Source organism: Poecilia mexicana, unplaced genomic scaffold (assembly GCF_051168715.1).
Source record: "Poecilia mexicana isolate PSO_F unplaced genomic scaffold, ASM5116871v1 scaffold_12, whole genome shotgun sequence".
NCBI classification, from domain to species: domain Eukaryota; kingdom Metazoa; phylum Chordata; class Actinopteri; order Cyprinodontiformes; family Poeciliidae; genus Poecilia; species Poecilia mexicana.
The window spans coordinates 161049-188315 of NW_028263381.1; the positions used below are offsets into that span (position 1 = coordinate 161049).

Genomic DNA, 27267 nt, shown 5'->3' on the forward strand with positions numbered 1-27267 from the left:
CAAGCTACAATTTGGGACTTCTGTATGATTGAATTTAAAAGACTTATTGTGAATTGGTGCAATATAAATAACTTGAACCGTATTAAAAACTGTGTGTAAGTGAAGAGGCCTTCAGCCAGTTCATTCAGTAGGATTAACAACAACATCAGGTATTCCTTTCCTCTATCTTATCTCTTCTTCTACCCTCCACAATCAGTACTATTCTCGTACACCACCTAGTGGTAGACACAACAATATGTTACTGCATAAATCTAGTGGAAGTCTTTCAAAGTCTGGCATTTTGAGCAACAAGAAGTTGCTGAAAGAAGTTAACTTCCAGGGTTTCCCCGAGAAAACCTGCTAAGCCTGGTGGTGGGGGTGACGAGGTGGTCCACCAGCGGTCCACCGTTATTTTTATTTTTTTGTATTGAAAGATGTTAAGGTGACAGGAAATTTAAAAATATCACTCGGTAATTATACGTTATGGGAAAACATCGCCAGTGAAACACTACTTAAATCCACAATTAGTCTTAAAAACAACAAATAAAATAGACAATTAAAATGAATATCAATTATTTGCACTTTTGTTTAATCCAAATTATCAGCAACTCAATCAGGCCCCCAGGGATTCAAGGGCCCCATAAATGCTAATATTTTAACACAGACCACTGATACATGAATGTAACACTTGTTTATTGAGATCATCAATGCTGCTAAATTTGATTCAATTTACAAATCAATTTTCAATTTGATTCAAATTACATAAATTAAAAGATTTTAAATTGTTTAACATTTAAATGTAAGATTTTAAGGAGCTGGCAAGTTTACTTTGTAAAAGTTCAAAGAACAATATTCATAGTTGAATTGCTTTGTTACCCTAGCTACAATCGAGAGACAGCAGGCGCAAATCGTGACACCGCACCTACTAATGGCACTTCTGGTGGCAGGTGTCATTATGCGCCACAAGTGCTGCTGTTTTCGGGGCTAGCTGCCAGTGTTGTCACTGACTTCGGCTGACCTCGGCACCTCGTACTGGCACTTCCGCTGACACCTGCCATTAGTGCCACTGTTTTCGGGGCTAGCTGCCAGTGTTGTCACTGACTTCGGCTGACCTCGGCACCTCGTACTGGCACTTCCGCTGACACCTGCCATTAGTGCCACTGTTTTTGGGGCTAGCGGTCAGGGTTGTCACCAATGTTCCCTCTAATTTTTCATGTGTCTGGGCATACACATAAGCACCCTGAGCACACTGAGGACCACTGTGAGCAACATCAGATGTGCACGCTGTAACCACACACATCACAGCCGTTCAAAATCATAGCAAGTTACATGGCTTATTAAAAGAATCAAATCACAGCAGCAATTTTTGTTTAATTAGTTTACTTTTAATATAAACGATTTGGCCCACTTAAAATGAAAGACAAAAATCTTGTTGGTGTTCATGAGATGTGTAGTATGTTATGTTATGTGTGTTATGAGAGTATAAGAGTCCTGCTTTGTGACGCTTGAGGTAGTCCAACTTCCATTCAGTCCACACTTTTTCCCGCTGAAAGCTCACTTGGTACTTTGGCTTCGCTGCATGTCTTGCAGAGTAGACCTTTCTCACTCGAAAAAGAAAAAATCTCACCCAGTTTCACCGCTTGTTCTTTTATTTGCACATACTCAGACAGCCATTCCATCCTAAAAGAACCGCATTTCTTTTTTACTTTGTCTTGGTGAGCGGATGTGTCGCTGCCCGTTCGTTTCGCCATGATAAGGTGTTGCGTTTCTTAACTCCACCGCACTGTTGTTAGCAAGCTAACCTGCACGGCACGTATGGGCAGGACACATAGAGCTACCAACGCTATGATTGGCTGCATGAAGCCAATCATAGCGTTGAAAGACAACTCCTGCACTGAATGCATGTCAGATGGGACCTCTTCTGCGACAGCTGATGATAGCTACCACTAGGTACCTACCACTACAACTGACACTAGGTTGCCATGGTATGTCAGTGCTGACAAGCTCATGTCAGTTCCAGGTTATAATTATTTTCATACAATGACCTTAATATAATGCTATTGATTATTAAACCGGGTAAGTTCACTAATATTGACTTATTTTAATATTGGTGACAGTGGCAACATGAGATATTGACAATTCCAGAGTGACATTATGTTAAGCATGGTTCCATGACAGTTCACAGGATGTCATAAGTTATAGTGGCTGCCTGGTCTATTAGATAATAGACCAGGCAGCCACTATAACTTTCAGTGTTTTTTTTTTTTTAAGATAATGCAATTTAAAAAAAAAAACCACGTTATTTTCCAAAAATGCCTGTTAACCAGTTTTAAAGAGTTATTACTTGTTATTATTTAATAAATTTAATCTCTGCTATTTTTCAGTATTTGTCAAGTTCATTACAGATTTGTGTGGCATACATGAAGGTTGCTTCTCCATGTTTGTTTCTGGTTCTGTTCATTGTCTTCAAAGTTTTCTTATTCAAAGATGAGAGAATGATTAAAATCTGAGCTACAAAATGCATTTCAATAGCATTTTCAAGGCAGCAGGAGGACTTTCACTTTCAAATTAAACCACCTTCAAATTTTTACACTAATATTGAATATTGATAAGTCACAACACAAAGTACGTACACCTCAAAAACTTTGATAATGTGTGAATCCTAAGCAGCATTAAGAACAAGATTGTTACATATTTTTGGAAATAAAAATTACTTTGGGTTATACTTAAGATGCAAATGCTTTTCTCAAAGAAAATTGTGGTGTTTACATATTATTTTATTTGGCAAATATGTTTCAACATTTTTTAAAGTTTGTCACAAAGTATATGCATAGAAATTTATTTATTAGCCATTGTATGTTAATACTTTAAACAGCAATAACATAATTTGTTTTCAATAGCCAAGAATTAAAATATTTGTGTATTATAAAATCCCTCTCTGAAATCATTTGAAGTCTTCTATAAAATTCATGTTTAGTCAACGTGTGAATTTACTACATCAGGATCAAATAACTTATTATTCCTCCATGAGAAATTATAATCATTACGCTTAAAAATTATTTTTCAAACTTTATTAATTTCTACAATATACGTTTTACACAACTACTACGTATTTCCATCTTGGCGAAAGCCTGGCAACCCAACGGGGTTCAACAGGTTCCACTGTAATAGTGACAGTGGTAGATTCAATTACTTTGGCCATCTTCCTTCAGTTAAATTAAGTCAAAAATATTCAAGGTGTTAAACGGATAATTAACCAATACAATTACCATTGAAATAAAAATGTATAAACAGGCAATATAAGTAACACGTTTTCCAAAAACTGGCATTGCCATCCCCCAAAACATTGGCACCAGTTGTGACAGCTCTGAAACATCCTGGACACCTAACGGCAGCTCTAGTGGAAGCCAGACTCAGCTGTTGCAAAGGTGCCGAAGCCAATGGCATCCCTGATACCTGTTGTGTATTCGATTAATTCAAAGACGAAAGGAGTCGGCTGGATTATTCAGATGAACTTTAGTGAATAAATAGGATGAACGAATCATACATAATGATATACGAAAAAGTGTAGGAATTCAGCTAACGTAAGTCTTTCTGCGAAAAACAACTCTTATTATATTCTTTCTTCTTCATCTGTCTTCAAGTTCTTCTTCTACTAGTTATAAAGCATCATGGGATATGTAGTCCATTTTCCGAAGTGTTACGTAAGCTAACACTTAGCCGTAAGTGTTAGCTTACGTAAAAGTGTTAGCTGTAAGCTAACACTTACGGCTAGCCCCGAAAACAGTGGCATACTGGCAGGTGTCAGCGGAAGTGCCAGTAGGAGTTGCCGAGGTCAGCCGAAGGCAGTGACAACACTGACCGGTATCCCCAAAAACAGTGGCACTAATGGCAGGTGTCAGAGGAAGTGCCAGTACGAAGTGCCGAGGTCAGCCGAGGTCAGCCGAAGTCAGTGGCAACACTGACAGCTAGACCCAAAAACAGTGGCACTTGTGGCGCATAATGACACCTGCCACCGGAAGTGCCATTAGTAGGTCCGGTGTCACGATTTGCGCTCGGCCCTGCTGCTACAATGTGATGCTGTGAGTTTAATCTTTAAGTTTGAGCTCTGTTTTTCACAAATACAACTTAGTAAATTGTAATTATAACTGATTGCTTTTAAGGTTGGCCAATTAATCTACTCCCAACACATCTGTTAGAGGTGCTGATGTTTTTAGCAACAAAAGGGGCTCCTAAATCAAATTCTGCTCAAGGCCTCATACAGCCTTGGACCGGCCCTGCATGATGAGGTAATCTGCTGCACTACACAGAGATGCGCAACAAACGGGAGATTTAACTCAATGCTGCTAATGTGGCTTTAGTAACTCTTTCATTTCGTGTCTGTTGAGTTTATAATAAGAGTCACAGAAACTATTCTGGTTGGTTGAGTTTATGGGACGAGTTCTCAGATCTCCGCGCAGTCGCGCACATTAACTCCAACTAAGTGGACAAAGCATTTGATACGGTTTGATGCATTGTGTAACTGGAAAAATAATACTAAAAATAATACTACAATAATATAAAATCAGTGTGATGCGTTACAGACAGGAGAGCGCGAAAGCTCCTCACCAGGCTGAACCTGCATGATCAGGTTAGTGCTAGTTCATTAACTAATACACCGGCCAACCGGGAACACATAGATAAACTTTATCAGCACAGGCAGAGCCGGGCGCTGGCAGCGTGTTGAGATGGAAAAGCCGCACAAAATTCTTTGTTCACAAATATAAATCATTCTCACCGCTCGGTCAATGCACCTCTGAAAGCACGACAAGTTATTCCTGCAGCTCACATAGAGCTGCGCAACCAGAGCTAACCAGAGTGGTGTTTAAAGTCCTACCTTGATCAAAAACTCTAGAAAGAATCGTAATTCCTCACAGGGGGTTGATGTAAATATCCATACAGCTCAGCCTGTGTCCAGTTTGAGTGAAAGACGCACGGGATCCACGCTGAGGTAAAGGCAACGCGCAGAGGCAACGCGCAGAGGCAACGCGCAGAGGCAACGCGCAGAGGCAACGCGCAGAGGCGCCAGCGGTGTGATTGGTCTGCAATGCATAAACTAAAAACCTATCTTCTATAAACATATCTTTTAGGAATAAATCTGCTCCGCCAGTGAAGCGCTCAGAGCAACAGAGACACTTGCAATCCGGCTTAAAAAAGAAAAAGAAAAAAAGTGTTTTTTTATTATTATTTTCCTAAAAACATACACAAGAAAGGTTTAGCCTGGCGGTAGCGCTAGTAAAGGATGGCGGCCGCCAGGACTATGATACACTGGGGGAAACCCTGACTTCCAAAAACTTTGCCAGTCTTTGAGTGTAACAAATGATTTTCTCTGCAGGTACGCTGCATGTTGAACATTTGGGGAGTCATGCTCTTTATCCGCATGACATGGATTGTTGGCCAGGCTGGAATTGGTAAGCTGCCAACTCATGTTCAGTACCAAACAGTTCCAGTAATAAGGAAAAAACACTGGTGTAAGCTTTGTTTATTTATTTGGTTGCATAAAATGGAGAACTTATGTTTAGTGTGTATGTGTGTGTTCGTTTGTAATACCTTGTGGGGATCATTTTTCTGACACATACTACGTTGTGGGGACCCACTGGTAGTGGAAAGGGGAAACACTATTTTTGGGTCAAGGATTAGATTTAGATCAAAGGTGTGAATTGAGTTTTGGCTAGGGTTAAGGTTAGGTATGTAATGGGTAGGGTTAGTATAAAGATAAGGTTCAGGCTGTAGAAATGAATGGAAGTCAATGGAAAATCCCCACAAAGATAGCCACGCAAGTGTGTGTGCGTGTGTGTGTGTGTGTGTGTGCAATCTGATGTAACAGCTCTTGGCTTACTGGATGAAAAAGTTGTTGCAATGTCACTTGTTCTTTTTCAGAAACAGGAAGTCACCTGTTTACAGCATGACAGTCCTGCACTGCTGAATGAAAAGCATCTGTTGGGACATACACACACAGTTTAGTGTAGTAAAGAAGAGCATATTTAATGTTAAAGGGAACCACGATTAGTTATAAAAAAATAGACCTTATTTGGGAAATATTTATCTTGGATGTAAAAACAATACAGTAATAATACTGTAGGATATTTAGTTTTTAGAAATTTTAAGAAAATATTTTCACAGAAATGTCGCCATGTTGTTCAAGCTGCAATGCATTCTGGGTAAATGACGTGTAATGGTCCAATTGCCTGGCTCCTCCAAGCAAAACTGTGATGAGTAAGGTTATTAAGCCTTTTTAATGTGAACCGGACTTGTGCGAATTTCTGTTCCCCTGTAAAAATCTGTTCCCCCTGTGTCAGGAGCGCGTAGTGTAGCCAGAAAGGCGGATCCGGCGGATCTGACCATTTTCATGACGCTTCTGATCGATTTCTCGGTAAAAAAGAACTTTTATAATCATGTCAAGTTTGTCACATTCATTTTAATCGGCAGTTGTTTTAAAAAGAAGCAATAACAAAATTGTAAAATAAATAAAAGAGGTCTTGTGTGGAGATCTTCTTACACCGTTTGTGTTATTTTAAACGCCTCGAGAATTGGTCTTTTTCCAACTTTTGTCACTTAAACCCGTTTAATCCCAATTTTTTTTTCCAGTGTTACACGTAGGAAGTAAAGAGGTCTGGTCATGTGACCTTTCACACTATATACATGAAATTGATATTGCTTAGAGTAGACACTATTATTTGACTTAAAAACTTCAATTAGTTGCTAAAAATCAAATAATTCTTAGAGGTTCAGAAGTTAGAAAAAATGTCTGACAACAATTGTTGCCGGTGGGATTAAACGGGTAAGCCTGACAAATAAGTCAGTCACCAAACACAGGTTTCCAACATCTAGTGTGTATTTAGAATGTTTCATTGCTGATATTAGAGGATGGAAACTGGATAATAGCAGGGCACCAAAAATTAAGACATCCTGAAAAGAAGAGAGTGTAGACATACTGGTAAATCTCATTCTAATGTAAAATATGACAGATTACTGGATTAAGGAAATTTCTAGTATACCACTTGCCGTCGCACATAACAATTTTTGAGAATTTGAAAAAAGTTGCTCTTTATTTCCCAAAGTTATGGGGGGAGGAGAAGAGAGAATGGATATTTCAGATTATTTGAAATAATCTGTTTCCCCTCCATGAAATGGAAACAAATCCTTCATTGAGTTTAATCTTCCTTTCACAGCAAATTATGTAAATATGGTAACATTTGCTCTTTATTTGACAAAGTTATGAGGGGGAAACCAAATATTTTAGCCACCTGAAATAATTCGTTCCCCCTTCATAACATGGGAACAAATTAATTTACCAGCAAGTCTTTAACTGTGTTTATTCTTCTCTTCATCAACAACAAATCCTGTAATTTTGGCAACATTTGCTTCTTAGTTGCCAAAGTTAAAGGAGGGGAACCATATATTTTAGCCACCTGAAATAATCCGTTCCCCCTCTATAACATTTGAACAAATTAATTTACCAGCAAGTCTTTAACTGAGTTTATTCCTGTAAGTTTGAAAACATTTGCTCATTATATTTGCCAGAGTTATTAAGGGGGAACCATATATTTTAGCAGCCTGAAATAATCTGTTCCCCCTACAAAGAATAGGTTATTTCAGACAGCTAAAATATTTGGTTCCCCCATAATAACTATGATAATAACACCAATGTCTCCAAACTTACAGGATGGGAAGAATAAACACAGGTAAAATGTGCTGGTAAGTCAATTTGTTCCCATGTTATGTAGGGGGAACAAATCATTTCAGGTGGGTAAAATAATTGGTTCCCCCCAAATAACTGGCAAATATTGATTAAATATTGCCACATTTACAGGATTTGTTGTTCATGAAAAGAAGATTAAACAGCGAAGGACTTGTGGGTAAAATAGTTTTTCCCATGTTATAGGGTGGTAACGGAATATTTCAGGGAGCTAAAATAGCTAAAATATATGGTTCCCCCTTATAATTAATTTGTTCTCATATTATGGAAGGGGAACGGATTATTTCAGTCAGCTAAAATAAATAGTTTCCCTTTTATAACTTTGGCAAATAGAGCAAATGCTACCAAATCAACAGGATTTGTTGTTGATGAAGAGAGGAATAAGCACAGTTAGACTTGTTGGTAAATTAATTTGTTCCCATGTAATAGAGGTGGAAACAGATTTCAGGTGGCTAAAATATTTGGTTCCCCCCTCATAACTCTGACAAATAAAGAGCAAATGTTTTCAAACTTACACGATTTATTGTTGATGATGAAAGGAATAAACACAGTTAAAGACTTATAGATTAATTTGTTTCCATTTTATGGAGGGGAAACAGATTATTTCAGGCAGCTGAAATATCCATTCTCTTCTCCTCCCCCCATAACTTTTGGAAATAAAGAGCATCTGTTTTCAAATTCTCAAAAAGTGTTATGTGTGATAGCATGTAGTATACTAGAAATTTCCTTAATACAGTAGTCTGTCATATTTTACATTAGAATGAGATTTACCAGTATGTCTACACTCTCTTCTTTTCAGGATGTCTTAATTTTTGGTGCCCTGCTATCATCCAGTTTCCTTCCTCTTATATCGGCAATGAAACATTCTAAATACACACTACCTGGTGGAAAACTGTGTTTGGTGACTGACTTTTATTTGTCAGGCTTAAGTGACAAAAGTTGGAAAAAGAATGATTCTCTATGCGTTTAAAATAACACAAAACAGCGTAAGAAGATCTCCACACAAGACCTCGTTTATTTATTTATTATACAATTTTATTATTGCTTCTTTTTAAAACGGCTGCCGATTAAAATGAATGTTACAACCTTGATATGATTATATAAGTTCTTTTTTTTTTTCTTTTTTTTACCAAGAAATCGATCAGAAGCGCCGTGAAAATGGTCAGATCTGCCGAATCCACCTCTCTGGCTGCAATGCGCACTCCCGATGCAGGGGAAACTGATTTTCGCAGGGGATCAGAATTTCGCACAAGACCGGTATTTAGCTCCATTAGCATTTCCAGTTGTGATGGCTCTATTAGTGCTGCTTGTCTTTGATGTTTCTATCAGCGCCTGTAGCACTGTGTCCAGTTGGCATCAGCTGTGCTGTGTAGAGTCTGGTGTGGTGGTAACAGCGACACCGGACGTTGTTACCACCAACACTGAACCTCCATGGGTCCGGTCAGATCGGTGATGGCAGTATCACAGGCAGTATAGTGTGTGTGTGTGTGTATATATGTGTGTGTGTACACACACACATATATACATGTTGTGTGTTTTCCTGATGTTGTAGTCACTTTGTATACCAAGTGACTACAACATCAGGAAAAAGGAGCAGGAGAAACTGGAGAAATACCAGGGCCTCAGAGAGGAACTGGAAAAGGCCTGGAAGGTGAAGACCACAGTGGTGCCTGTGGTCATCGGGGCCCTCGGGGCAGTCACCCCCAAGTTGGAGCAGTGGCTACAACAGATCCCAGGAACAACATCAGACATCTCAGTCCAGAAATGTGCAGTTCTAGGCACAGCCAAGATACTGGAGGAACCCTCAAGCTCCCAGGCCTCTGGTAGAGGACCTGAGCTCAGAGGATGAAAGAGACCACCCTCGGAGGGTGAGAAGGGGATTTTTAAATATATATATATATATATATATATATATATATAAAATCTCAAAGACCATCCAGCTCTTCTTGTCTCAGCATGGCAGCACAACATTTATTTTTAGCTCGAGAAGGGTCCAGATTAGGACCTTTGTTGTGTTCCACTACTGCTCTCGCACTGCACTCTCCTTTCTTTCATGTGGGAAATTATCCAGATTTGCCTCAATTTTTTTTATCACAGCCTGTGTCACAGTGTGGCATTATCTAAAATTGCACCAGTCAAACGCAATATGATAAACAACTAATCCGGTAAAGTTAGCCTTCCTGTGTTTACTCTGTAGACTCCAGTACAAAATGGACCAAAACACGTCATCAACCCATCGGTGAAAAAATGGCGACCTCCATGGGTGAAAAATACAACAAAAGATGTACATTGTGAAGCAATTATGAGTTTTGGCATATTACAAGGAGCAATTTTTTTGGTAATATAAAAATTGCAAAATATTTAGTCCAACGTGTTCAATTAGCCTTGGATCCTTTTAAAGGGGTTAAATGGACAAACAAGTGTAAACTATTTTTTTTTTTTAAAGATATTTTACATTTTCAGATTACAGTTCTGGTCTAAGGGGGGCTGTGTAAGTTTAGGACCCAAAATTCTCAAAGCTAGACTCAGAAATTTTAACCTTGTTTGTCTGCTGGCAGAAATGAGGGCAAATCACTTTTCCCCTTGTTGCCTGAAAAAAAGGTAACAATGGTTATTTTTTCAGTTTTATAATAAGCTAACTTGGATGGATTCACTGACCTGTTTGGATTCAGGATATTCATTAGTCCTTCCTTTAGCCTAAGGGTGGAAGCAGGTCAGTTGGTGCCTTAAACCCTATATTGGATGCACAATGCTAAAGGGCACAGAGACAGGGCAGATTGCTGGACTCCACCTTTGAACAGTTTTATCGGTGTTGAACAGAAAAGGTTCAATAAGGGACTTTTTGTATGCACGTATGATATTGGTGATGTGTGTTGTCTGCATGTGAGCAGGACCAGATTTTACCACTGGTGTTAGAGAGCTGGTCTCCTGCATATATAGGAAACATTCTGGCTAAGTTACAGACCACTGGCATGTGGTATAGTCATCAATAGTCTGTTCAGAAGCCTACAGCCATCACACTAGCCCACAATCTGGGATTTTCCACTGTGATGTGAAAAATAACCTCTAAGTAACTACAGAGGGGTTTGATTGTGGGGAAGTGTTGTTAACACTTCATACAACCCCTGGCAAAAAGTATGGAATCACCAGTGTTGGATGAGCAGTCATTCAGACATTTCATGCTGTAAAACAAACTCGGATCAAAAACATGATACAATATTAAGGTCATTCCAAAGTGCAACTTGTTGGCTTTCAGGAACACTCAAAGAAATGAAGAGAAAACATTGTGGAAGTCAGTGAATGATACTTTTATTGACCAAACACAGGGAAATAAATATGGAATCACTCAATTCTGAGGAAAAAAGTATGGAATCACTCAAATTGGAGGTAGAAAAAAGGACACACCCAGTCTATTTCCTTTCCCTAAATGGACACCTGCCCCAGATTAGATGTGCCCGTTAGTGTGCAGATCAAAACACCTGCAGTCATGACACCTTGGAGGGCTGCTGGACGAAGTGGAGTGGCGAGAACCATGACTCCAACAAGAGAAATGTCCCTTGAAACAAAAGAGAGGATTGTGAAACTTCTTGAAGAAGGTAACCCTTCACGCATGGTTGCTAAAGATGTGGGCTGTTCACAGTCAGCTGTATCCAAGATATGGTCCAAACACAAACAGCATGGAATGGTTGTTAAAGCCAAGCGTACTGGTAGACCAAGAAAGACATTAAAGCGTCAAGACAAACAACTAAAGGTCATTTGTCTTGAAAACCAAAAAAGTACAACTAAACAGATGAAGCATAAATGGGAGGAAGCTGGAGTCAATGTATGTGACCGAACCGTAAGAAATCGCCTAAAGGAGGTGGGATTTCAATACAGGAAAGCTAAATGAAAACCAGCATTGACACCTAACCATAAAAGAACAAGATTCCGATGGGCTAAGGAGAGGCAATCATGGACTGTGGATGACTGGATGAAAGTTGTCTTCAGTGATGAGTCAAGAATCTGCATTGGACAAGGTGATGATGCTGGAACTTTTGTTTGGTGCCGTTCCAGTGAGATTTATGAAGAGGCCTGCCTGAAGAAAACAACCAAATTTCCACAGTCCTTGATGATATGGGGCTGCATGTCAGGCAAAGGCACTGGGGAGATGACTGTGGTTAATTCTTCTATCAATGCACAAGTTTACATTGACATTTTGGACAGTTTTCTCATCCCTTCAATTGAACAGATGTTTGGAGATGATGAAATAATTTTCCAAGATGACAATGCATCGTGCCATAGGGCAAAAACAGTGAAGGCATTCCTTGAAGAAAGACACATTCAGTCGATGTCATGGCCTGCAAATAGTCCAGATCTCAACCCAATAGAAAACCTGTGGTGGAGATTGAAAAAAATGTTCCACAAGAAGGCTCCAACCTGCAAAGCTGATCTGGCAACTGCTATCAAAGAGAGTAGGCACCAAATACTGTTTGTCCCTCATCAAGTCCATGCCTCAGAGACTAAAAGCTGTTATAAAAGCCAAAGATGGTGCAACTAAATACTAGTGATGTATTTTGAATGGTCTTTTGTTTATGTGTTTTTCATGATTCCATACTTTTTTCCTCAGAATTGAGTGATTCCATATTTATTTCCCTGTGTTTGGTCAATAAAAGTATCATTCACTGACTTCCACAATGTTTTCTCTTCATTTCTTTGAGTGTTCCTGAAAGCCAACAAGTTGCACTTTGGAACGACCTTAATATTGTGTCATGTTTTTGATCCGAGTTTGTTTTACAGCATGAAATGTCTGAATGACTGCTCATCCAACACTGGTGATTCCATACTTTTTGCCAGGGGTTGTAGAGCTCTGACTGAAATGACTAACATGATACATCTTTGTGTTTTATTTTGCAGCTCTGGCCTGTGTGATTGTTGGCATGGCAACTGTTGTGACAACCATCACTGGCCTCTCTACTTCTGCCATAGCCACCAATGGATTTGTTCGAGGAGGTATTTGTCGAGTCCCAGTCTGCCTCTAGATTAACCTGGATTTGTAACACCCATTTAAATTGGTTAAAATTGTTAATATAAAGGAATTCGAAAGTGAGTTGAGTCTATATTGATTCTTTATTCGCAGTGGTAAATGTGGTTTGGTGCTGGGTGGAATGGCAGGACTTTGTAAATCTGGAGAGAAACTCCCATCTGTTTGCTCCCTGATTAGTTGGTTGGTTCATGTTGGTTCAATGGCCCCATGGGATTACCCCCTATTTTAAATTTTTACTGGGGGTACCTGCATGGCGTCCTTATGCTCACTGCAGAGTGGGTTTGGACCATGCTTCTTGGAACTTCATGTACAATTGGAACCTGGTACAGGAGATATATATATATATATATGACACAGAGATGCAGACATCATACTTATAAAGTGGTGTTGCGGTACCCATCAGAAAACATCAGAAACCCAGTAAACCAGTTTACTATGCAGTCTCCAACGAGGCCTCTTTGTGATGTTAAGCTCTTTTAGGTCTTCTAAAAGGCAGGCTAAGGCAGGCAGCTGATGTACAGTATCTGTTCCAGTTTGGATCCTGGAACTGAAATAGCTCTGAGTTCCTCACGTGACTTTTCTTTTCTGTTTGTGTGGTCATGGCGTTCTCTCTAGTGGGCTGGGTGCTGATGCAATAGCGAAAGTGTTTGACGATCGCTTTCACATCATGGACTGGGACTAGTGGGAGCTTGTAAACCTGAGTTTCCCACAGAGCATAGCAAGTTTGGACCCAGACTCAGTCTGACCTTGATCCACATTAGGTAGAATACATTTTTCGATGCCATGTGATTGTGATCATTGATCATCTCTCTGATTTTGATCCATTTTATGATGTAGAACAGTATTGCAGCATGAAACCACAAACAAATAGTTATGAGTAGACCTGTCGCAATAAGCAATCAGTTATTTGCATAATAAGTTAAAATGAGCTCATTTGCATAATTTCTCTCTCTTTCTTCCAAAAACTGGATGACTTGAGTCTTCAGTCTCACCATGTTTTGATCTCCATGCAGGAGGAGCGTATTACTTGATTTCGAGGAGTTTGGGTCCAGAGTTTGGAGGCTCTATTGGCCTGATCTTTGCCTTTGCCAATGCAGTGGCTGTGGCCATGTATGTAGTCGGCTTTGCTGAAACTGTTGTGGAACTTCTCAAAGTAAGTCTTTTGATTTCCTATGTTGCTCATTGTAAAGATTTTTTTTGTGATGACTTATTAGCAGATTCAGTTTTAATGCGAGTCACCTACTGATCATTGCATTTTTGATTAACATCTCCTTGAAATGTCTGTCAGGGTGTGGATGCGCTCATGACTGATGACATCAATGACATCCGAATCATTGGCACCATTACAGTAATTGTTCTGTTGGGTATCTCTGTGGCAGGAATGGAATGGGAGGCTAAGGTATACCTGTCAGCTGACACCAACAGTATAGAAACACAAAGTTTCTGGAAAACTTTCATATCTCTCTGTAACCCTCTGATTTCCATAGAATTCAAGAAATAACAATTCAGTCATTTGTTTTCTTTAGGCCCAGATCTTCCTGCTTGTTGTCCTTGTCACAGCTATTGTGAACTACTTTATCGGATCCTTCATTTCTGTGGAATTAAAGAAACCTTCAGGCTTCTTTGGATATGATGGTATGATCAGCCTGTGATTCTAAGTTCTTTTTTTTTTCTTTTTAACCAAACTTTAATTTTTCATATTCCAGATATTTACAGTGGTTAATAGCAGCAATTACAATTGCTCCTTGCACTTCTTTTTTAATTTCAGCTGAAATCATGTGGGAGAACATGGGACCAGACTTTCGAGATGAGACGTTCTTTTCTGTCTTTGCCATCTTCTTCCCCGCAGCTACTGGGATTCTGGCTGGTGCTAACATTTCTGGAGACCTTGCTGTAAGTCAGCCGGTGAACACTTTAAGAAAGTGCATTTCAGAGTGCTCTACATGATAAAAACACAAAAATACAAAGGTATAAAAGACATCACAACAATTGAGAAAACGTCAAATGTCATTAATACACATCAAATATGTTAGTCAGTGTTTCATTTATTATGATTCAAAAGCAACTCTTAACAAGTGGCTTTTAGTCTTTATTTAAAGGAACTCAGTATTCCGGCTGTTTCGTTGTTTTCTGGAAGTTTATTCCGTATTTGTGGTGCGTAGAAGCTGAATGCTGCTTCTTCATGTTTGGTTCTGACTCTGATGCAGAGCAGAACCAGAAGACCTAAGAGGTATGGAAGGTTGATCCAACAGAAGCAGATTTTTAATGTACTGTGGTGCTAAGCTGTTCAGTGATTTATAAACTAACACTATTTTAAAGTCTATTGTTGTACTCTGGAACTGGGTGATATGCTCTAACTTCCTTGTTTTAGTGAGAACCCCAGCAGCAGTATTTTGAATCAGCTGCAGCTGGAGGATTGATTTTTATTTTAAATTTTTTAGCCAGACCTGTGAAGACACTGTTGCAGTAATCAATGTGACTAAAGATAGATGCACTTAAGGTACACATAGGTGTCAAAATGTCAGAACCCTACAACTGGGGGTGCACCGATTTATTGGCCAACAAATTTATATGCGGTGATTTCCTTAAGTTTGGGAAATTGGTGGTCGGCTGATACTTGCACGTGAATCCAATCTTATCTATCTCAACAAAGGTTTAAAAATCAACCACTGTCCTCTTCTGCTCTCTTCTACGAGTAAGGTTTGACTGATAGACCGGTCCACCAGGTCATGTCTGCACATTTGCAGTAAACGGTAGTCACCATACTGTTGATAATTTTCTTGATATACTGAGCAACATTTCAGACAAAAAAAATTGGTATCGACCAAAATTGGAATTGGCAGTTTCAGGTTTTTTAATGATTTGGTTGTCAGTGATTGGCCAAATAACTGCAATCACTGCACCCTACCTACAACCTTCTTGTTGATCCAACAAGAAGGTTGGTGGATCAACCTTCAGAGTTTTATTTCAACATTATTTTTAACCTCAGTCTAAAATAATTGTGTAATTAGCTATAAAACCTAATCATTAAAATTATTTAATCAAATTCCACTTTGCAGTTTGTTTTTTTAGGTGCTGTTTGGAATGAGTTTCTAAACAAAATGAGCAATTGTATAAACAATAATTTCAATATTGTTTGTCATCCATGAGCAAACAGATCTATTTCTGCTATAGCTGAGTCAATATTTGTAGGTTTTGTTGCATGTGTTTGTTGCAGGACCCACAGATGGCAATCCCCAAAGGAACACTACTTGCCATATTGATTACAGGCATTGTCTACTTGGGGGTCGCAGTTTCAACAGGTACACTCTGCTCTCCTGTTGGCAGTTTTCACCCCCTTTGTTTTGAGGATGCATCTTATGTGTGTCCTGCTTTTCTGACTTTAGGGTCTTGCATTGTGAGAGATGCCAGTGGAAATCTGAATGACACAATCACCACACAGTTCACTGCAAACTGCACTGGTGCTTCCTGCAAGTTTGGCTTTGATTTCTCTAGCTGCAAGAGCCAAAAAAACTGCCGCTATGGACTCCATTATGACTTCCAGGTATGAACCAGCATCAATAAAAGAACAATTTGTTAATGTTTTTTATTATGCTGAGAATTGGGTTAAACTCCAACCAAGCAATTCTTAAAGCACTATAATGTTTTCATTCTGTGTAAAAGGCCCAAATCAGAGAGACCTTAATACATACAGATACAAACAATGCTACCAAGTTGAACTTCCTGCTCTTTGTTCATGTGTGCTGGCAGGCCTATCCTCCTCCCTACTTGTTCAACTGGCCCACAGAACACTAACACTAACACTTCACAACAAACCCCCACACATGCTCTGCTTGGCTATATCATGTAAATTACTTCATATCCATTGGGTGCAACACTTGTGATTGAGGACCATGTTGTTGGGAGAGTTAAAGCATTAATTAAAATGGCAAATATATCGGATTATAAAATTACTACATATGGTCTATGGAAATAAGTAACACCGAAAAAAGGTTTTGAGGTTTTGTCATGCAAACTCCCTCAACCAACCCAGATTTTCCCTTGAATCTGGTTTCAGAATGAATGCACACAAAGTCACACTTGGCACATACAAATAGCTACATGAATTTGCCATGTATTTCCTAGATGGAAACATAAGAAAGTTGACTTTGTTTCTGTGTTGCTTTAGGTGATGAGCTTGGTTTCAGGTTTTTCTCCCATCATCTCAGCTGGAATCTTCTCTGCCACTCTGTCCTCTGCTCTGGCCTCTTTAGTGAGCGCGCCTAAAGTATTCCAAGTAAGAGTCAATCCATGCACCGGCATAACTAATACATTATACTACTGCCAAACTGTTTATCCCTGTGTACGTATTAGTTCTATGTTCTTTAAGATAAGAAATTACATAGCTTTTTTTTTTTTTTGCAGGCTTTATGTAAAGACAACATCTACCCTTATATTGGAATATTTGCCAAAGGATACGGGAAGAACAATGAGCCTCTCCGAGGCTACATCTTGACTTTCGGCATCGCTCTGGCTTTCATCCTAATCGGTACGCCACTCTCGTTGCTTACTTTTGCATTTTTCACACTAACTTGTACAGCTAAAGTTTATGGTAACCATATCTGAATAACAATAGCTTAAAAGCATAAAAAGCTCATCAGGGGATTTTATACTTTCAAACTGTTATCATATCTCACTGGCTTCTGAAATAGTTTTAAATTTCTTATGTTCATATCTTAAATTGCTAAAAAAAATTATCTAGGAGTTGCATTTTAATCCACATTAGGTTTTGGTTAACAAAGCCTATGTGGCTTTAATTTTAATAACAATAGTTCCAAAATATGACACATTTTTTTGTGTCATCAGCCTGGAATGTTATAATGCTCTTTCACCAGTCTGCACAGATGGTCGGTCTCTCATCAGCACGCAGCAGCCAGACTTCTCACCAGATCCAGTAAAAGTATTGGCATCACCCGGTGGACTGTCCTGCATCCTAGTGGATTTTAGAATTTGGCTTAAAAGTTGTTGGCCAAGTTCCTGATTATTTGTGTCAGGTTTTAACTAAACACACTGCTGTTCGTGGCTCCCAAACCTACATCTTCCGTTATATTTAGATGGACACTTGGGGGACCATCTGTGCAGGTCTGTTTTGCTGACTCTGAAGATGTTTTTAAAAAGTGTTTTCCCAGACTTGTTGCTTCTTAGGCTTGTTTTAACAACTTAACTGTGATTTATGTTGTACAGTGCTTTATGACTTTCCCCTCTAAAAAGAGGTTTTAACTTTTCTCTGGTATCCATTTTGTTTGAAAGTGTAGTATTTTTAACAACCCATCATACTATTGAGTAAGACAGTTGGAGAGGAAGTGGAAATAATCCTTTTTATAAGTTTCTGTTTCTTCTGTTTCCAGCTGAGTTAAACACAATTGCGCCAATTATCTCCAACTTTTTCCTGGCATCCTACGCCTTGATCAATTTCTCTGTGTTCCACGCATCTCTGGCCAACTCTCCGGGTAAGATCAAAGTGCAAAAAGTGAAAACCAGCATAAAAACATGTTAAGCTAAGAATGTTACACAATGTTAGGTTTTCTACACGTACTGTGATTGATTTAATTACATTGAATTAGTGATTTTAAATTAGAAGTTAAATTGTACTAAAATGTAAATGTGATGAAACATTATCAAGAATTAAAGCGAGTGACTAGAGTATCAACTGATCCTAAGCAGAAGCATGCATTCCTACTGTTGACTCGCAGCCTATAAGGACTGGTGGGGATGATGACCATTATTGTGGAGTTTTTCCAAAGATCTTAGCATGGTCTAATAGGGATGCTCCGTTCAGGTTTTTTGCTTCTGATTCCAATCATCCACGAGGCCGATCTCTGCCGATCACTGATCTTAAGCAGACATTCCGTGTCAGAGTTCAGTGCCAAATGGAGGTTGAGCGGTGCTACGTCTGTGGAATATTACTACCAGTAGCGATTAGGGCTGTATAAATTATATTGCTTCTACGATATTTATCGATTTTTTATTATTTTTTTTCCCTCCTTGGAAGATATTGATTTTTCATCCGCGAGTATTGATACGTTAAACCATAGGGATTATACGTCTTTTTAACATGTCTGATTTGTGACGGCGCAGCAGCAAGACTCTGCCTCCAAATGTTTCGCTTCCAACTTGTGCTTAAAGTGCACATTATAAACTACACACCAGTTTTTAAATTGTGTTAATAGACCAAGTAAAACCAGAGTTGTGCTAAATTAAGTAAACCGTATTTTTCCAAATGTCAGAGAAATGTCAAAAACCGGCTTTTCCAGTTATGCGACAGGGAATGAGCTTCCAAACGTAAAAAATGAAATGCAACATTAGATTCCTTTGTTTTTGGAAATCTCAAATCTTCAATAAATAACGATGGGCTGTGTTTTGTTGCTAAGAAACGAAGTAAAGTTGCGCAAGTAACTGTGAAAGAGAAGCAGAATGATGTAGCGGCGCGAATGGAGTAGCGGCAAATACAGTGAGATCATGAAATTAATGCAAAGTTTGGATATTGGAGCGACTGGTGGCATCCACTTCGTAATTTGTTTTTAGCTCAGTGGTTTCTGTTCTGTATATAAAGGATTACCTGAAGAATCAATGTGCAGCAGGTAGCGGCGCTCTGTTTTGAGCTAGAAGACGAAGAGGGGAAACCCGCAGCCGGAATCCATGGTGCTGTGAGGATTGCCATGATGACGATGGCAGATCGATCATTCTTATTGGCAACTGACGAACAGTATCAGAGACTGAGAGTACGATGAGATCCTGGTAGTCTGAGAGGCAGCTACTCGCCATTCCCCAGCCAGGGGAATGGCGACGCTGCGCAGCTGCAAGGAGTCGATCACTATGGGGTGAGGCAGAGCCACTTCCCCAGCAGCTAGTAGTAAACAGCTTATAGCCACGGCTAACTCTGGGAGTCAAGGTAGAAAAGCCTTATCCCCATAGTACAAAATACCTTTTTTTCACCCCTCCACCTCCTCTCCACAATTATAACATTTTTTGGCATCTTATTTTGACCTATGATGTTTTGTCAAAATTTGCAAAAACAAATGAGGAATTGCCTTCATTTTCATGCTGATGTTATAAAATTGTGTTGCTTGCAATATTTTTACATCAGTTTAATAAATGTACAGTATATATTGTCATTCTAAATTTTAAAAACCATTTGTTATGAATATTTGAGCGTTTCATAATGGAAAAAAAAATTACAATTTTTCCAAATTGGGTTTTGTTTTTCTTTGACTCAAAGTCCAAAATGCAGCCACAGTGTCCAAAAGAAAAACATAAATACAGTAATTTGCATATTGAGAGTCTACAGAGGCTGATAATCTCCCCACTCAGCTCCCGGATCACTGTTGAAACTTTGAGTTTTATGTCAAATCCACATGAATTAAATGACAGAAACAAATTTTCTCAACGCATCTTTGATTAATTTTGACCAGCTGTAGATTCTAAGTCTCTGTCCAATCAGAGTCGGGTATTGTGTAGTTGGTGCTTTTAATCAGTTTCCAGCTAATTAAATCCAAGTCTATGGAACTCAAAATGTCACCAAAATCACTCTGTCTCTCTAAAATCTTTCAGAAAATTGTAAAAGAGCATTGAATCGTATCGAATTGTATTGTTTGCCTAATATTGTGATATGTTTTGTAACATGAGATTATTGTATAATAATAATAATCTCACAATGCAATACAATATATGATATCCAAGTATATGGAACACAAAATGTCACCAAAATCACTCTGTCCCTCCAAAATCTTTCAGAAAATTGTAAAAGTGCATTGAATCGTATTGAATTGTATCGTTTGCCAAATATCGCGATATATGTCAACACAATTTTATAACATTAACATGAAAATGAAGGCAATTCCTCATTTGAGATTTGAGATTTCCAAAAACAAAGGAATCTAATATTGCGTTTTGTTTTTACGTTTGGAAGCTCATTCCCTGTCGCATAACTGGAAAAGCTAGTTTTTGACTGGGGGGGAGTGGGGAATCAATAAATATCGTAGAATCGATATAATTATACAGCCCAACCCCTGAGGTAATTTTCCACCGCAACAATCAAACTTCCCCATTCACTCAGTTCCACACAACAGAATTTGTTGACGTGTGCTTGCGCATTGTGAAGGAAAGAGGAGATGGCTGCACAGGCAGGCTGCGAAGTGAGATATAGGTTTGAAATGAAATTAATATACAATATGAAAACAAACACAATGTCAAATCACATTCCTGACCATAGCTCTGCTGTTATGTTTTTGTTTGTCTTTCCTAAAATAACTGCAGTTTTGAAATACATTTTTTGGAGTTGAACTGTTTAATTTATTTAAAATACGTTTTACTGCTGAGTAGATGGTATTTTATTAAGTTGTGCTCTTTCCTCCTTCTATATCAAATCCTGTGCAGACCAACAGGTACAGATTATTTATCCGTTTCTAATATCTGCAGCAGGTCATCTGGACCTAAATGGTACATGACTCATTTAGACAGAATGGTTTGTCCTGCATCTGGACCCACAAGCTGGAAACCCAGTTTTGTGTTCGGATCCCCCCCCCTTCCAACTCCATCTCCCTCTGGGAACCATAAACCTTTCATGGGAAAATGAGAGATTCCGGTGTACCGTTTATGTCCTTTGGTTTGTTGTTGACTCTTTCTGTAACAAACAGCAGTTATATGCCATCACTAAAGTCCGTCTAGCTTTGTGTTAAATGTTATCCTGTTAATAGCTGTTATAACCTTATAGTCCTGAGTCTAATAGCCTTCTAATTTTCATTGTTTAACCCAAGCATTTGTTGTCCATGCCCTTAACAGCTCTGTTTACTATTTTAGAGACCATGACCTTATATGGAGAACGGTGCCCCTTCTTCTTCTAATTCTAATTATTCTAATAGAATTTGCCCCAAGCTTAAAGAGAATATGTATCTTCGCTTCATTATATGATCTTTTTTTTTTGTTAACTGCTAACTATCCCACAGCATCGTACATTCATGGCCCAAACTTTCTCTTCTTGTAATAAATTGTTGTTGCTACTCCAGGCTGGCGTCCCAGCTTCAAATACTACAACATGTGGGTTTCGCTTGCTGGAGCCGTGCTGTGCTGTGTGGTGATGTTTGTCATCAACTGGGCGGCTGCTCTACTCACTAATGTCATTGTTATGGCTCTCTACATCTATGTGAGTCACAAAAAGCCAGGTAAGTTCTTGTTTTTGCAGATGTGACCAATAATATGATGTATTTCAGTAAAACTGTTCTCTGTATGCCATCCTCAGGACCTCTGCACTAAACTGCTTAAGATGTTTTGTTGTTTGCTAAATTTACATATAAACAATATTTAAATGTTCATATCAAGTGAACATTTAGAGGCAGAATATAATAGGATTGGATTTAAATTTAAATGTTTTTCTCCTTGGCTGTGGATCAGTAACAGTAGAGAACAAATATGCTTTTTTTTGTAAAGAAAAACACTCTATAATCAGCTCATAAAGTTCTGCTGACAGCAATATCAGTTCATCCTCTGAGAATGAGGACAGGAGATCAATCTCTCATTTCTGTTGAGTAAGACCGAATTGGACCAGACTCTCCAGTGTTCCAGAAAAGTTGTTCAGAATGTAGCTTTGCTGTTGGAAAACCAGAATTTGGAGGAGGAAAAATTTTTTCTAAGTAACATGAAGCACTGATCTGTACCCAGCTAAACACAAAGCTGGGAACACACACATGTGTTCACACAGTTTGACATGCAGCTACACACACAGAGCAGGCATTTTCTCTGACTGTAGCGCTGCATGGGTCACATAGCCTTTAGCTTGGCAGACTGATCCATAAACACATTGACTAACTCCAGTGTGTTGTTTGCCTGCGTGTGTCCGCCTTTGCAGATGTGAACTGGGGCTCGTCGACCCAGGCTCTAACCTACCAGCAGGCTCTGACTCACACACTGCACCTCAGTGCAGTGGAGGACCATGTCAAGAACTTCAGGTATTGCAGAGGAGTTGCACTTACTCTCCCTAAACATATATACAGAATACAGAATGGTTTGCTGAAATTTGTTTAAATATATTGCTGTTCTATGTAAAGAACATCCGCCAAGGTCGGCCCCCCTACATTTTTAACACACCAAATCTGGCCCCCTTTGCAAAAAGTTTGAACACCCCTGTGCTACAGCATTAGAGTAGGTTAGGGGTTGTTATAGTACCTACTTTTTGCTGCTATGATTGTCAGCCTCAGACTTGGCCCCACCTTCATTTGTGAGATTGTTAGCCACATTAGGTTAAGGTCAAAACAACTGACTCTTGTGTGGAAATGACATTGCAGTGCTTTTCATATTAATTGGCAGAAGAAATAGTTCCTTTGTGGCAAACTACTGAACCTTTTGCTTTTAAAATATTGCTAGAAAAGCAATAATTATTCTAATATAATTCTAATTTTGCTTTTTTAGTACTGCTTTTTCTAGTACTAGAAAAATGATTGCTAGAAAAGTTATTAATGCACACGTGTGTCTTACTTGTACCAGTAAAGATCTAATATACTGTTACTCCTGAAAGTTTGGGTGCACACAGCACAGTAACAGGGTTGTTTTTGTGGACTTATTGGTAACCACGTGGCACTGGCTGTTCCCATGGTAGCACAAGCAGGAATTTAAAGACACCTCATGGTGCTTTCAGAATGACTTGCATGTCCCTCTGAGGTACTTGTCTCCCTTCTTTGCTTCTAATAAATCCCTTTGCTTAAAGTATGTTCTTTGAAGTGCGCTACTCTGCCCCTAATTTGTGTTAAGATTATCCCTGTGTGAAGGTCACAAAAAAGTCAGCAGATCTGAAAACTTCTAATCTCATAAATGTCAGCACAAAAGATGTGCTGACATCTTTTGTGCAGCACACCAAAATTAAAAATGCTTGTTAACATGCCAAATCTTTACACACACTGTTAGCATTGCTAACAATGCTAACATCTTGTTAGCATTGTTAGCATGGTTTGTTCTGTTTTCCTTTGAAGACCGCAGTGCTTGGTGATGACAGGGTATCCCAACTCTCGTCCTGCTCTCCTGGATCTTGTTCACACCTTTACAAAGAACGTTGGCCTTATGATCTGTGGCCATGTCCGCATGGTGAGTTCTGTTTTTTTCCTTTTTTCATGTTTATAAAGATGTACTGGGGGAAATTGACGATTGGAAACTGTACAGTTCAATAAAAACTTGTGAACATACTTAATGTTTTGGACATGTAATGGAAAGGGCTAATTGTCACTCTAACAACAATCACATCTATTAGCAGGAATGGGTAACACTTTATTTGAAGGGGTGTGCATAAGACTGACATGACACTGTCATAAACATAACACCTGTAATGAAAATAAAGTCTTTATGAAAGTTTATGACAGTTGTCATGAAGTGTCATTCGGTAAATAATGACACTTTTAATGCAAAGTTGCTCTAAAAGTTGCATTGAAAGTCCATTAAAAATGCCAACTTTGCATCGTTATAATTTACAAAATCATGCAATGTTGGCATTTTTAATGGACTTTTAATGCAACTTTTAGAGCAACTTTGCATTAAAAGTGTCATTTGTTTTAAACTCTATATAATAAGATCTGCTGTAAACCTGTTGCCACTGGAGCTGCACTATCTACAGTGGAGTTTGAAAAGCCTTCATGTTTTAGTTTTCCACATTTCAGAAGTTTTGATTCAAGTGACAGAATTATTTCTGATCTCTCAGGGAATCTGAGGGAATAATTGATCAGGTGTGATGCTGCAGCAGGGATACGGTTACAACATAATGAGACCTCTGCAGTAAAAACATCAGTTATCCATAATTGCAAAGAAGTTGTTGTGTTTGCATGCTTAGCAAATCCCCTGCTGGGCATAAATGTTTCGCAACTGAAAGGCCTTGTTGAGCGGATGAATGCAGCCTCTGTGCAGTTTTCACTGGCAGCAGCCCCTCTAGCTGTGGCCTCTTGTTTGCTCTCCTGCTTGGTTCTGTTGCTTCCATTAGGTATGAAAATGAACTTGGCTCAAGTTAAATGGCATAAACATTCCCAGCTAATAGCATTACATTTTCCTGGCTGAAGAGCTGGATTGTTCACCCGCCCTTCATTTAAAAAAAACAAACAAAAAATAAACAAAAAACAAAGTCTAAATTAAGGTTAATTTATAAAATCATAATTTTATATTGTTTACATTAGATGTCACATTAATTTGCAACATCCCATTAGTTTTTCCGTGAGCCATAACTTTGAGCCGAAGGGTAGATTAGCTCAGTATTTAATAAGCACAAGATGTCTACATGGAGTTATGTATCAGCAGTGATGAACGGAAGGTTCTGTTGTTTTCCAGCAGGGCTATAGAAAGCCAAACTTCAAAGACCTTGCAGCAGATCAGTCCCGGTACCAGCGCTGGCTAATGAGGAATGAGACCAAGGCCTTCTACACACCAGTGTTTGCTGAGGACCTGAGACAGGGTTCCCAGTACTTGCTCCAGGTGAGAAACTAGTTCAGTTTTCCTAGCCTCTATTTGTCTGTGTGCAGCAATTCTTGAAACATTACCTTAAAGTTTGCTGTATTGGTTCTTCAACCATTCCAACAAAAAGCTGGTGTTTTTATGTACTTATTTCCTAAGATGATAAATAAATAAAGCCTTGACATAATTAAGGAGTTAGCTAAAGTGAGTGTCAAGAACATCACTGAATGCATTTGGATCACTTTTGTTCCCCAAGACAAAAATGGCAAAATCAAAGCCAGATATTTGATTTTGCCAAATGGGCAAAATCAAATATTTGGCACGTATTTATCAACACACTAAATTAATGTCTAAAATTAACGCTCTTATTTTAGCGTTGTTAGCAGCTTACCACTTTGCTGTGTCCCTCATTTCCATAGAGATAAGGAATTGACCCCAAATCAGGCGAAGTCTTTCAGAAAATCCCTCTTGATACTGGCGCAGGTTGCTGAAGTACTCAGACTTTTCCCACTGAGAAAAAATTAATTTTTCTCATTCCTTCGAAGAGGCTCTGATGCCCGGGGCAATATAAGGAGTTATGTGTGCTAATACGGAGTGTAATCGAACATTTTGACTCATCTGTTTGTAACTTCAGCATAAGTGAACTTGGAGTACAAAATTACTGTGAGGAAAAAATATTAAATTGGTGGATTCACAAATTTGATTTGCTGAAAGTCATGACCTTGTTTGGCAGTTCTACAGCAAATGCGGTGACGTCATAGACAAGAAAAATGTTATAGGCAAAAGAGAAAAATTAACAGACTGAAAAATATAACCCAAAAAAATATAAAGATATCTACAGAGAACCGGGAGAGAATAAGTAAACTTGCATCCACAGTACATAAAAAATCTATTTAAGGGACAAAAAAAGTAGATTTTCCATGATATGTATTCTCCTTAAGTCTAATTGCTAAATCCCAGCAATTTTGAAGGTCATTTTTAATGGTGAGTCATTGATGGTATTAAACCTTCAAACTCAAGTGCTAAAGCTGAAAATCACTAGTCCATGTATTAATTAGGTTAATTCACAACTTGCCCCCCAAAAATAAGCATGTAACTGAACGGCTTTCATTCAATAGAAGCATTTCCAAACTTGTTGCTCAAAAATAAATGCTTGTTATACTTTGTAATGGCAGCTTAGTGGATGGCATACAGACTCAACCAGCGTTTAGCCGCTGCCGCTGGTTTAGGAGGTACTGCCTAAACCAGCGGCAGGGGGCGCTGGCGGAAATGTTTTCAAAAGGGGGTGCTGTGATTTCTTTTTGGGGCGTTTGCTCGAAGGTAAACTTTACACCTTATATGCACAATACCAGTTTAGACTTTGAGCAACTTGCTGAAACTGTGTTGTGTAACATTAAACATGCCTGGCTGCAACTGTATTGATGGTAGCTCTTCTTCTCCTCAGTGTTTGTTAGCTTCTTGGCGTAGCTCTGCACTCCTGCTAGTAGTAACTTCACCACATCAGTTCAGCGTAACACCGGCTGATGACGTTGCTGTGATTCACTTGTCTGGTGTCTGATTTTCAAATATTTTATGTTTTATTGAGGATTTTTGAACAAATGTTATGGCAGTGCTATGATCATGTCAAAAAAGTGTTTTGATGTTCGTCTGGATGCTGCCCGCTTCCATGGAAGGACAACAGAAAATCACTCTTATAAACATGTCACGATACACTGTGTATCCCTTAGAAAAATTAACCCATTTAAATAAAGAAATTCCTCCATGGGTGATGCCTCGATAGAGAGCATGACCTGGTATGAAACGGTAGCACCACGGCACTTTTGAATTTTAATCATCAGAATACCGGAGCTCCAGCACAGCTTCAGCAACAGCAAGTCTACTTTTCTCCATCGATACGTGCTTTCCGACAACTCCGCGCCTTATGGGGTGGGCAAAACTCTGAAACAGGAGAACCGTGACATAGCACGGAGCAACGAACTATTAATAAAAAAAGTCAATAGACAGGTCTATATAAAGATATAATCCATGTTCCTGTCCCATATTTGTATGGCATTAAAAGGATTTGGAA

General features: G+C 38.9%; 1 protein-coding gene across 2 annotated transcripts in view; it reads left to right on the forward strand.

Moving 5' to 3' along the window:
- Positions 1 to 27267, forward strand: part of slc12a2 (solute carrier family 12 member 2) — an 87128-nt gene that overhangs the window by 25669 nt on the left and 34192 nt on the right. Inside the window, exons 3-17 of one of the 2 annotated variants that reach the window (XM_088010687.1) lie at positions 5354 to 5429; positions 12611 to 12706; positions 13754 to 13893; positions 14029 to 14139; positions 14267 to 14375; positions 14509 to 14633; positions 15958 to 16042; positions 16127 to 16284; positions 16909 to 17016; positions 17145 to 17268; positions 18128 to 18229; positions 21785 to 21940; positions 22624 to 22723; positions 23741 to 23852; positions 25077 to 25220. In XM_088010687.1, coding sequence (XP_087866813.1) covers positions 5354 to 5429; positions 12611 to 12706; positions 13754 to 13893; positions 14029 to 14139; positions 14267 to 14375; positions 14509 to 14633; positions 15958 to 16042; positions 16127 to 16284; positions 16909 to 17016; positions 17145 to 17268; positions 18128 to 18229; positions 21785 to 21940; positions 22624 to 22723; positions 23741 to 23852; positions 25077 to 25220 — 1746 coding nt within the window. The remainder of the gene's footprint in view (positions 1 to 5353; positions 5430 to 12610; positions 12707 to 13753; positions 13894 to 14028; positions 14140 to 14266; positions 14376 to 14508; positions 14634 to 15957; positions 16043 to 16126; positions 16285 to 16908; positions 17017 to 17144; positions 17269 to 18127; positions 18230 to 21784; positions 21941 to 22623; positions 22724 to 23740; positions 23853 to 25076; positions 25221 to 27267) is intronic. The other variant, XM_088010688.1, reaches the window with a different exon arrangement.